The following is a 13,217-nucleotide window of genomic DNA, read 5'->3' on the forward strand; positions in this document are numbered from 1 at the left end:
TACTGGGATCTTCGATATTGGTTTCTGAGATATAGCAGACATCAATAGCAAGAATGCAGACTCAATCTTTTGTTCGGTATGCATGAGGGTGCAAACGCTGAAGGTCATTAATTTAAATTGTATATATGACTTATGAATGGCTTCAGATATCGCATCGAGCTATATCCTTGATAAACCTGCCGTTCAACTGCTAAATATATGTGGTAACTCCCAACGAAGACCATTTGTGGATAAGAATGTCAGAAAATCCATTTTGAAATACACTTGAACAACAGTATTGTACTAATAATAATGAATAATCAAAATTTATTATCCGGCCCTGGTACGGCCGAGAGTGGGGAGAGTCCGCTCTCCCTCTCGAAATGCTATCACACGGCCACGGGTATATAGCCTCTGCCAGGGAAGTCCTACTCACTGCCTTCTCGTGGCGGGGGTGTTGTTTACGAAAATGAGAGGACGAAAAGCGAATGTCCGGCGCTTTAACCGGATTCAAAACCAATGGTGCACATGGGCTCCAGTATCCTGCGGGAACAAATGACGTATGAACCAATTGTTGGTCACTGGCTTCCATGGGACTGCATCTCCTTACGATGCCCCACTGCCTTGTGGGTCAGACCATTAGGTCAAAGGCTCGGGGTGTGGCTCCCTACGAAAACCACCTGGTTCGGTCTGGGCACCCGGGCAGTATCATAGCCCTCACACATATCGAATGAGATTTGTGTGGCGCACATGTATTTGGTGCCTATGTGTTGAAATAAAAAAAATAAGAAAGTAAAGTATGGTTTTGATAGGAACGGTTATGGATTTTTTGTCATTGCATGTCACATGTTCCGTGAATGTTTAATTTCAAATATCTATTTCTAAAAATAAATATTCTGATTGAAATTTTTTAAAACAGTCTCCAACGTCTGATGGAATTTTCCATTTATAATTTTATTGTGTTATTTTAATTTTGTTCAATCTGTATTTTTATGCCTTCCTTGTATTAACACTTTTCCCCTCGAATGACACAATATCTTTTAAATCACAGACATTACGACATAAATTGCTTTTACGGGCAGCATGTAACAATCAGTGTGAACGTGCTGGAAATTCCTACGGTGGTCCATCATGTCCAGGTTGTCCAACTTCGTCGGATTCCAATTCCAACAAAGGATATCTTAATCCCGTTGAATCGAATGAAGAAGTTCATGTTAACGTTTTTTCGAATTCTTATCGTGAAAAACTTCGTTCGTAAGTACCTCTTTGCGAAATGTGTCTATAATTTTTTCCTCAATAATACAGTAACACTATTGAGTATTTAATGTATCTTAAGTATCATTTGATTTCTTAAGTGTAAGAACAATAATGTCTAGAGAATACGATAAATTTATTCTAACTTATTCCTTTTCCTTAGCTACAGATATTTCTAGAATTCGCTTTTTAATTTTGTTGAATACTTAGTTTGATATGTGACTAATACTCCAGAGCCATTGCTTTTGTTACATAGGTAATTATTCAAATAACATTGGTTACAAGCAAGTTTTTTTCTTATTGTCTCACAAAACACGACGGCCTGCTTGAATATTTGGGCTACCTGTTCCAATCATCTAGATATTTCAACGAGTTATCTTTTTATTTTGTTTTAATACATTGTTATATCTATTAGTCGCACAACCCATTCAGGTGCGTATATGAAGAGTTTACGACCTATCTTTTTACAAGGTACAAAAAATACAATTAGAGACATCGCGATGACTGGCAATATGCATTGGAAAGAATAAACATTAATCAAATGTCGATTTCTGAACTGAATTCTAACTGCTGATCACTAGTTGGCTAAGTGGACTATCTTCAATTTCCACTAAGTCTAAACATGTATCGTAAATGTGGTGTAATCACAATTCAGGAATCATGATTAAATGATTTACAAGATGAGTGCTCAGTATCACTACAAGATTTCAAGGTCTTACGGTGGTGTAGCTACATTTGTAAATATGAACTGGTGTCGATCTACTTTTGCGTGTTTTAAGTTTTTGAACGACTTTTTCGACTGTGTAACTTTGAGATGCTGTCCAAAACACATGGTTAAATACAATTATGTTTATGTCACCAACATCTACGTGACTTCGGACTGTATATCACCTGCACTATCTATTTTCGTTGATTAATTAACTGAATTTGCTGTTACTGCCTTCAATGGTTCACTTTCAATTATATGCGATGATTTTAATTCGTGTGACTAGCTTTCTCTCATCACTAGGTCACCAAAATGTAGTAGAGTTTCACACTCGTTTTGACGCCTATTTAGACTTAGTTCCCACTAATGATGTGGTATATGTGTGACTCGTAAACGTGCTCCATTGTCTAGTTTTGGTCATTGTATAATTCGTATTTTGCCTAAATTATATAGCAAGCTAGGAAAGCGTATACTCTTACATCAAACAAAGAAAGTTATATGCAGAAGTTACTCAAAAAATGTCTAAAATATGAAAAATATGTGTGACCAACTGGGAATTATTTACAGATAACTCATTGGAAAACACCGTTGATGTTATTACCTGTTATCTTAAATTCTGTTTTCATATTTGTTTTCACACTGAAATCCTTTTTGTAAGTTTTGATCGACTTACATTGGTAGAACTTAAACGATTACAGAGAATAAAAGAAGGAATGTACAGGGAGAGAAACTTTATGGAAGTTGGAGGGCTAAATGATCTAATAAACCTAGAAATTAGATGTCTGAACCCTATGTTTACTCAGAAACCCCTATCTTGTAAAAACTTTTCAAGTATGTGGAAACTATTTAAAGAGCTTACAAGTGAGAGACACATTAGAGGTGGTAACCAGCTGAATGTTTGTGACTTAAATAGGTCTTTTGTACGTCATTCATCTGATGTCATACTTCTTATATATACACACACAGGTTTGAATAATGTGTTCCGATTTTCACTGAAACTGATGTCCGAAAATGTATCTAGTCACTTAACTCGTCTCAGTGTTTAGGACTTGATGAAATCCCAAACTTCTTTTTTTTTAAAATGTTCTGACGTTCTGTGTTATCCATTCATGAGCATCTTTAATAAATCTTTCTCAACTAATCTCATACCGAAAATGCAGAGAAGGATAAACATAATCCCAATATCTAAGAAAGTATCTGGCCGTAAGTATTTGAAATTTGAATCCATTGCAATTACTTCACCTTTTCTCTAAACAATAGAAAAATAATTGATACTCCTACTTCAAATTGCACTAAAAGAGCACATTGATCCGTATCAATTTGTTTACGAATGCAAAAGAAGCACATCAGATGCTGCTATTGTTCTGCATCATTATATAGTGTTCAGCTTGGAAAAGGGTAAGAAGTGTGTTCGATACACTTTTCTTTACGATACTTCTGCCTTTGACTCTATTCCAAGAGAACTACTACTTAACAAGTTAATCAGCTTCAACACTGATAGCTAGATAACCAACTGGCTATGTTCCTATCTGTGAAAGAGAACACTACACAGTGTTTGGAGGAAGGTGTTCGACGTTTCATGGTGTGGCACAACGAGCTATTCTTCCCTCTCCTCTTCCCTCTTATTTTTCTGCATGATCTACCATCATCCACAGAAAACACGTTCTTTTAAATATGCGGACGATCTCACTGTATATATGCCGATTTCTACCTCTTTACATCCCTTTGAAATGAATGAGTTCTTGTTTCTTATTGAATAGTAGTCTGTTGTTAATGATTTTACACTTAACCATTCTAAATGTCAAACTGTTAACATCAGTCTGAGAAATGAACAGCACCTAAACGCCCTTTTGGAATCCCATAAAGCTTGTACCATTGGAGATTCTTCGATAAACACAGTGTCGAAGTTCATTTATCTTAGTGTAAGTTTCGTCTGGCTTACTACATAAAGGGGTTGCATGCTTTTGTCATTACTCCATATTTACTCTTACGATTTGTCAATTCTCGCGTACTACCTATTATTCTTTACTGTTCTGAATTATTCTTTCCCGTGCTTTCAAGAAAAGACTTTGCTGTATTGAGGAGAGTGCTGACGGTTGTTAGTAGGGTTTATGGTAAATTTTTTAAGGTCATTATTAATGTGGTTGTGGTTGCAAACTCCTCACAGGTGTTATCTTATCAAATACAAACCATCCACTTTATTCACATATTTTTCCTTGTATATCCTGGTGGAATGATATTTCTATACATCAGAACCCATGCACGCAAGAAAAAATATGATAGTTCTACATTACCTTATCTAGCAAATATACAATGTGATGAACAGGTTGTTCAAGTTGATCTAGTCAATAACTTGTATTCTTAAACATGTTTCTAATTTTTTTTAAAAATTGTACGGATTCAAATCTTTAAAAAAACATTTCATTTAACTCCGTGCAGTTTATTTGCTTGACTTTTGTATATATGTTTGCAGCTATCAGTTTCTCGCACCCTTTTTTTTCTTTTTTTGTCAATGTAACTTGTTGAAATACCTTGTGCTGAAAATTCGATATTGTACCAGAACTATAATATTGAAGAAATCCATTAACAATAATGATAACAACAATGATAGTAATAATATTGTCAGTGGAAATTCTTTCAATTTTGTATTTTCCGTAGATTTTGTCTTAAAATACCAGTAGTTTATTATTTTAAACATTTTATGGATTGGACTAAATGAAAGAAATGCAACAGAATTTGCTCTTACTTACTTACACCTGTTACTCCTAATGGAGCATAGGCCGCTGACCAGCATTCTCCAACCCACTCTGTCCTGGGCCTTCTTTTCTAGTTCCATCCAATTCTTGTTCATTTTTCTCATGTCTATCTCCATTTCCCGGAGTAATGTGTTCCTTGTTCTTCCTCTTTTCCTTTGGCCTTGAGGATTACATGTGAGGGCTTGCCTTGTGATGCAGTTGGGTGCTTTCCTCAATGTGTGTCCTATTCACTTCCAGCGCTTCTTCCTGATTTCTTCCACTGGGATCTGGTTTGTTCTCTCCCACAGTAGGTTGTTGCTAATAGTGTTCGGCCAACGGATCCGAAGTATTTTGCGTAGACAATTGTTAATAAACATCTGTATCTTCTGGATGATGGCTTTCGTAGTTCTCCAGGTTTCCGCCCCATACAGTAGAACTGTCTTAACATTTGTATTGAGAATCCTGACCTTGGTGTTGGTTGACAGTTGTTTTGAGTTCCAGATGTTCTTTAGTTGTAAATATTCTGCTCTTGCTTTGCCGATCCGCGCTTTCACATCCGCATCAGATCCACCCTGTTCATCGATAATGCTGCCCAAATATGTAAAGGTTTTTACATCTTCCAAATCGTCTCCATCAAGTGTAACTGGATTGGTGCATGCTGTGTTGTATCGGAGAATCTTGCTTTTCCCTTTGCGTATATTGAGACCTACTGCTGTTGAGGCTGCTGCTACACTGGTCGTTTTCTCCTGCATTTGTTGTTGCGATTGCGATAGGAGGGCCAGATCATCTGCGAAGTCTAGAATTTGTTCAGAATTTGCTCACTTTAGTTAAATGATCACCAAATGCCAAATATAACAAACCTTAAAGTATGGATACAGCTATACTGCTTCCATATACGGTAAATTTTTTAAATAGATCAGAAATGACAAAACTGTCACAGAAATGCAAGTTGGAGACGATAAATATCAATGTATTCCTGTGATTGTCCTTACTTTTTACTTCAGTTCTCATACACATAGTTCCATTATCTTGAAGAGAGCAAAAACAAAGCTTGGTGTGGAATAATATGAATTCATTTTATTTTTTTATGTTCTCATCAGCTGCTTACAACCTGTAATATTTTAAAATCAACGTTATCATAGAGATTGACACTTAATAATTCGAGAGTGATTAGAGATGAGTATGTGTTTCATGATGTATCCAAGATTCCAATAGAGTTAATAAGGTCTTAGGAAGTTTTGTTTCAGATAAATGTGTGAAGAGAAAAGTTCCAGAACATCGAATTATTGATTAGAAATCAGAGTTAACAAACCTTAGATGATTGTGTAATAAAGTAACTGAAAACGTATTAATTGTGTAGGGATGGCCCCCAGTGAACTCAAGGAAGCTCTGAAAGAGCCGAAGACATTCCATCCAAACTTTTTTGAAAGAACATTCCAGAATCTCGATATGTAGCTTCCCGATTGTACAAATGCTGCATGCAGATTGGATGACTGTAATAATGATTTTGTTTTTACTGTAAACTGTCTGAGTGTTTTGTACCATATTTGACACTATTTGGAATAAGATTCATTCATACTCGTCTTCTGTCTTCCAACTTGCGAACCGGAGGGTCCTAGCGTTCGAGTGCTCAAGTTGTACGCGGTATAGCAAGAAATACACGTTCTAGTTATAAGAAGTTGTAATAAAGAATGATGTGAGTTAAAATCAGTCAATGCGAATGAAAATTGTGGGTTAAAGAAAAGTGGCTATGATGTAACCAAGACGTAAGAAAAAATTTAAATAATGAATGATTCAATAAAAAAGATGTAACGTTATCAGGGTAAGGAAAGATTTATTAGTACCTTTTTGAGCACATATGTATGAATTTAGACGTTTAATCTCTATGGTTTTGGCAAATTTCAGAAGGTTGGGGCTCGATTTTTTATTAATCACCTTGAAAGACTTCAATGTATCCACTTAACTTCAACCTAAATTCAAAAGTGATGATGTTACAGGGTCAATTAACATGTTAACTTCGTGATATTAAGTTTTTCCTAGGTCATTGTAGAGACATAGCCATATCGTTATGACCTTAGAGCTTTCATTAATAAGGCCATATAAATAATGGCTGTCTGATTTGATCACACTTGATTCGATTAATGTGTGGTTGTTTTCAAATAAATTATGAGTTCGACCTATCTGTAAACCTGCCTAAGTCACCGAAGTCTATGTTTCAAGATGGTGACACCAACTGAGTTATTGTTATTGTGTCCCAACACACGTTGCCGAACGTCTGAATCACTGACAGTGTTGTCACTGAATGTCAGCAATCCTTTAGAGAAAACGATGATCAAACACAGAGTCGTCTAACATACTCAACTCAGAGAGGCCAGGTTTCACAAGCATAGACCAAAACTGCTCTCACCGATCCTTTGTAGATCTGACCTCTTACAACCAGACTAACATCACAGCGGCACCGAAGATGCCCTAGATTGGTATAAGCTGTATTCACTATACGTAGATTAATCTCATCACTCACACCAACACCATCACTTACACAGCTACTCAGGTACACGAAATTCTGGAGTTAGTACAAACATAGGCTCCTGCCAGTCTTGTAAAAGTACTTTGCACTTACAAGGTGCAAAGCTCATTCCATACCTACGGATACTGATTGCCAACTAATTAAATGCAGATTGCATGACTTGGGTATCAATACACAAAGAGGCAATATCATCCGTATACCCAAGATCGAAGTCTTTCTCCCGTTAACAGATCCACATCATCATTACCTATATCCATCAGAGCTGTTTCGAGAACGTGCATGGAAACATTTATCAATAGTAAACTGCTATATCTGTTGCAGTAACACAGTGATTGCAGTTACCGGTTAATAATTAAATCAGGGCTTAATAAACTGCTTTCAATTAATTGTACTGATATCTTCCAATAGCCCATAAAATCTAATTTTATACATTTTAGTTTGATTATTTTATATATGACCATATTATTTTATTAGATAGCATATATAACAATGACATTTCGTTTATCTGACTCGAATTTCAATAGTCCCAGTAATTAATTCACGATTTGTTTTTTTTTTCGATCAATAATTTAGCCATTGTTCAAGTTATCATCTTATTCAAACTATGTTACATTTGGTACATGCATTTATGGGCTATATTCTTATGTTGATTGTAATGACGTACAATGTCTATTTGTTATTGGCTGTTCTATTCGGTTTCACACTTGGCTACTTTCTATTCGCACGAAATCGAGCTCTACTAGTCCGATCACATAACTGTTGTCATTAAACAATGGGCACATAGTTATGTGTGTGTTGGTCAGTGAATTAATCCAAGCTCTCCGGATTTATTTGAAGATAATCAAATTACTTTGTGGCACACTGTTCAGATACATTTTAGATCTCATTGTGTTCTTCATGTTTGTGTTACTATTGTTGTTCCTGTGTTGGTTATTCTTATTTTTTCAACATTGTTCTCTACCTTCATTTTTTACCTCCATTTTTTAATCACCATATCTAGATTTTGTGAATGTCCAATATACAACAATATATATTATTTTGTAAAGATCTATTAAAATCAAGTAGCGTAGGTATGGTTTTGACTGTTTTGTTTGTAATTTCTGTGTTACCTATCCTAAATCATTTCTTCTACCACTCTTTATGTACATTAGATAATTTTACTTAGGGTTTGTTGATTCTCCCCGATCTCTATTATTAATAAAATATTTGTGATTTGTGTTCAAGACATATTTCAATAATACCTTTTAGCTATTGTAATGTGGCCATGTTTTACTGTTTTGATGATTATGGTGATCAGTCAGCTACTATTCGTACTTCATTAGTTAAGTATATCTTGTCAGTTTTGCTCTTTCATGTTTCTGTTTTGTGGAGATTTGAAAAACAAAAGTTTATTCTACATTCTTTATGATTTCAAAAGTTATGCCGTTTCTTTTTTGCAATATGTCAGTAAAATTTAATATGATTTAAAATAAACAGTTACTTACCATATAAACTTATCAGTTGGTTTCTCTGATTTCGAAGTTTTCTCTATATAAGCATGAGATACTCCTTTAAAATTTATGCTCAGCCAGATTATTTAGAGAATCTAAATTTTCCTTATTATATTTGTATAGTTATAAACTACGTACATGAGGCTTAAGCACAATAATGAATCATTCTAAGGTATAGAAATTTCAGATCATAATCAATGATTAGAAAAGACAGATGAAGAGATCAATAAATAAGTAACAATAGAGTAATCAAATATTCAGTATATCTATTAGCTGCTTAACTGTACTATCTTGTAAACCTTAATCATTAAGAATACAATTAAATTAAAACTTAATTTACTGGAAATTTCGTAACTTGGTTGCACATTTTATATTACATCCAACTATTCTGTATTGTATGTTCATTTTTTTCATTTTAACTAGCTAACAATGTCAACAATTGTTTTGTTTTTCAGTCTATACTAACATATTCATTTACCACTGAAATATGACAATTAAAAAAGAAATAATCACATTAGCGTTATCATTGTAAAATGATCAGAAATTCTTCTGCTTCTCAATTATAATTTCTTAATCTTTACTTTTGAACTTTGCTCTACTACTCCATATCTTTTTCATTTTTATCTAAGTTTTCTCTTCTGGAATATTCATATATTCACCCTATAAATAAACAACCATCTTAACGGTTTTTAATTCCTTCACAATTATTGGCTCTTATTATCCTACATGTACACGTCAATCTCAGTTTTATCTAGGTCTTTTCCAACATAAACTTTGGACACTTATTATTTTTAATGGGTAACATTATTGTTTCTGGATTGTAAGAAGATGATAACAATCCACGAAATAAATGAATTCATGCTAGTCGGCTACATCCTTTATTCACATTTTTGTGAGATTTAGTGTTTAATGTTGTAAGCACAGTTCAATCAAATCAGGAATCACACTCAAAAATTATAGATACACTTAACGAGTTAACAGATACTATAAAAGAAGTTTTGTGCTTGAGGAAGAGGTCAACGAATTCTTTAATAATGTTGACTCTAGGCAATGTTTAAATGCTCTTTTATCAGATTCTTCTCATTCTAATTATCTAGTCTAATGAGACAAATGAATCAATTCCCGGTCAAATTTTTAATGATGTCATATCAGATGCTGACTATCTTAATGACTCACTAGTTTTTGATGAAGTACTTAGTGAATTTGAGAAAAATATTTCAAATGAATCAAATTCTGACATTATAACACATGTTACTTGTTCTCACAATGCATTTGTTTTTAGTGGGAACCTTAGTCAATATGATTCATAAATTCTCAATGGGTTCAAATCTTATTATAGTTCGAATGAACCCATATCTAATGCTATTTATCCTCACAATCCATTCACCTCTAGCTAGTGTGAGAAAAGTGTTTTAAATGAATCACATTTCAGGTGTTGGGTGCTCTCACACCTCATATATATTATATAGAATCCCTCCTCAATGCTATAATAAATCAGTTGACATAACAAGTATTTGTGAAGTAGTCGCGAAACCAGAATGCTCAGGAGCGACAGAAGGACCCCTCAACCTCTGTGTATGCCCATGCACCTCAATATGCACATATAATAGTGCTAGTAGTGATAAAACAGTTCAGGTCAGTAAAGTCACATAATTTGTAACTTGGGTACATGAAGATCCAACGTTTCGTGTTGGAGGGAGAATCATATATGCATTGAACGAAGGAGCGAGGTATAGAACTCAGAAGGTTAAGTAGATTATTCTTCAAATGATGCTGGAAAAAAACAACCGGGATGCAACTACGTTACCGGCCGAGGTCCCAGCGAGTACAAAAAAGAACAACAACCTTTGTAGTAAACTCTCTGTGGAAAACTTATTCTTACGTATTCTATTTTAAAAAAAGGGAGGTGATATGACAGGATAAAAAGGTGACATTACATTCCTTTACTCAATGTGACTTTTTGTTCAACATTACTTCCATTTTTAATTCAATATGCTAATTACTCAATGTAGGATTTGTGTTTGTTTTCCAAGTATGATATTTTCTTCGGTATAAAATTAATTTTTTAAGTGTGATGTTTGTTTAATATATGATATTCTTGTATTAAATTAACATGAACTGTGCTCAACATGACACAGCTTGTGATTTGTTAAATCTCAGTATCCTTTATATGCGTGTACAATCAATCAATAAATGAGTGTATTTTCGACTAGGGTCGTCGTGTTTTGGGTTTAATAAACCTTCACTTGTACCAGTCTTGGCGTTCTTACTTCACGTCGTAGGAATTGCAGTGGTACCTCGTTGTACAAGTATAAGTGGTAAGCAATCCTGACATAACAATTAGCGACGACCAGATATAGCAATTGGCGACACAGTCATAGCAGTCGACCACCAGTCATAATACGATTCATATTTTGTAATTCGACCGAATGATAATGTGAAATTTTATCATTTAACTGATTCGTGTATTTTTATTGATAACCTTCAAGTCAGTCAGTCGGTCAGCTACAACGTAGGACCAGGCACATATGTGCATCGGTCCAGGTTGCCATACCGCATCAGCACAACAAGATGAACACCGGATTCACAGCAGTGGTTAGGTCAAAGGTGGTAATATATAAGAGAAAGATTGCATATAGTGATATAGTACAAGAAGAAAGAATTAGTTCGTAGAAGGAAAGATATGAAGTGATTTTAATCTCTTAGTTTAAGGGAAGACAGGGAGTGTATACACCGACGCCATTGTGATCGATTCTGAGCCATGTCACCAAGAGTCTCCAACCATTGGTTACGACAGTCACGCGGACCCCAACCAAGTAGTCTGCATCTACCAACATGGCTCAGACTAGAAGTTAGTGACTTCAAGCACTGATGCCACGTTTTGGTTTGGCCGCCCCTAACTTTCTTCCAACCATCCCGAACACCGGATAGCATTGCACGTCGTGGTAATCGGTGTTCGGGCATATGTAACACGTGGCCCAACCATCTCAGTCGATGAAGATTTACAACCTCATCGATTGATTTACCATCCTTCCCTAATACCTGCTATGACCTTGACGTCTGGTTTTTCTATCACACGATTTATCTACCAATCCGAATACGACTTATACGAATCTTCACACTAGGCCAACCAATGACGTTCAACCGGTGTGGGCAGTTTAGCGTCCTTATTGGTCCTATGTCCTCCGAGCCCTTCCACTTGAGTCCAGAACACAATACCAGCTTCCGTAATATGAATCGAATCAGAGCAGATCGTTTATTTCAGACATACCCGGTTTATATATCAATCAGACAGACCACAACGTACCATAAAATAGAAAATAACATGTGTACACAAATAAGCCAAAAAGTGGCTGTGAACGAGGGGGACAGTAATTAATAGACTGAGCTTGGCTTAAGAATTGTAAATCGTACAATAATAAAATATAGGTCAAAATAAAGCTTATAATAAGAGGAATATAAATATACATAACGTAATTGTTGAATAGTTATACAATAAGAATATTTATAGAATATTAGTCCATTAGTAGTCCTCGGGAGTTACCTGTAATTTAATCGTCACTGAATTATAACAATACCCTGCGTCTAACCTCACTATTACTTACCCGGTAATCCCAGCAGACTCCAGCAATATTTCTGAGGCATCTGTGGTCAAATACTAGTAGCTTACGAGTGTCTTCTACTCTTAATGGCCATGTTTCGCTGCCGTAAATTAAAACAGGACGGACTGACGCGCAGTATACTCATCCTTTCATTGATAGACGGATATCTCGCCTTCTCCAAAGGTGATATAAGTTGGCAAAAGCCAAGCAAGCTTTTCGAATCCGTGCTGAGATTTCGTCCGATACCAGTGCATTGGGGTTGATCAGACTTCCAAGATGAGTGAAGTTGTCGACGCGTTCGACTACTTCACTCCCTATCCTTAGTTCAGGTGTTGACGCAGGCCAGTCCTGAAGCAACAACTTGCATTGAGAGGGAGAGAAGCGCATTCCAAACATTCTGGCATTGTTGCTCAGTGCTACCAGAAGACTCTGCATTTTGTCAGCGTCTTCACCAAACAGGACTATGTCATCTGCGTATTCTAAGTCGATAAGTGGACCTCCTGGATGGAGATCAATACCCGAGAATTCAGTCGACGAGAATGTTATTTCCATCAGTAGATCTATGATGAAGTTAAACAAAAATGGAGAAAGTGTACAGGCTTGACGGACACCACTTGAGGTTACAAAAGTAGATGACAGTTCGCCATAAGCTCTGACTCGACTAGTAGTGTTCGAGTAAAGAGCCTTCACAAGGTTTATGTACTTCTGTGGTACGCCTTTCAATGACAGACACTGCCACTGAATCTCGCGGTCTACCGAGTCAAATGCTGCTTTTAAGTCGAGAAAGACAACCATTGTCGGACGTCGATAAGTATGCCTGTGTTCTAGAATCTGACGAATAGTGAATATGTGGTCGATGCAGCCACGACCAGGTCTGAAGCCAGCTTGAGTCTCTCGTGTTTGCTGATAACCTTCAAACTTAGT

General features: G+C 35.8%; 1 protein-coding gene across 2 annotated transcripts in view; it reads left to right on the forward strand.

Moving 5' to 3' along the window:
• MS3_00001932 (uncharacterized protein) overlaps positions 1 to 12,880 on the forward strand; it is a 45,002-nt gene extending 32,122 nt beyond the window's left edge. Inside the window, exons 5-6 of one of the 2 annotated variants that reach the window (XM_051209450.1) lie at positions 1,031 to 1,233; positions 7,775 to 12,880. In XM_051209450.1, the coding sequence (XP_051074906.1) occupies positions 1,031 to 1,233; positions 7,775 to 7,970 (399 nt within the window). In that variant the 3' untranslated portion in view covers positions 7,971 to 12,880. Of the gene's footprint in view, positions 1 to 1,030 lie in introns of both variants that reach the window. The other variant, XM_051209449.1, reaches the window with a different exon arrangement.
• Positions 12,881 to 13,217: the final 337 nt, after the last annotated feature.

Source organism: Schistosoma haematobium, chromosome 1 (assembly GCF_000699445.3).
Source record: "Schistosoma haematobium chromosome 1, whole genome shotgun sequence".
In the NCBI taxonomy this organism is placed as follows: Eukaryota; Metazoa; Platyhelminthes; class Trematoda; order Strigeidida; family Schistosomatidae; genus Schistosoma; species Schistosoma haematobium.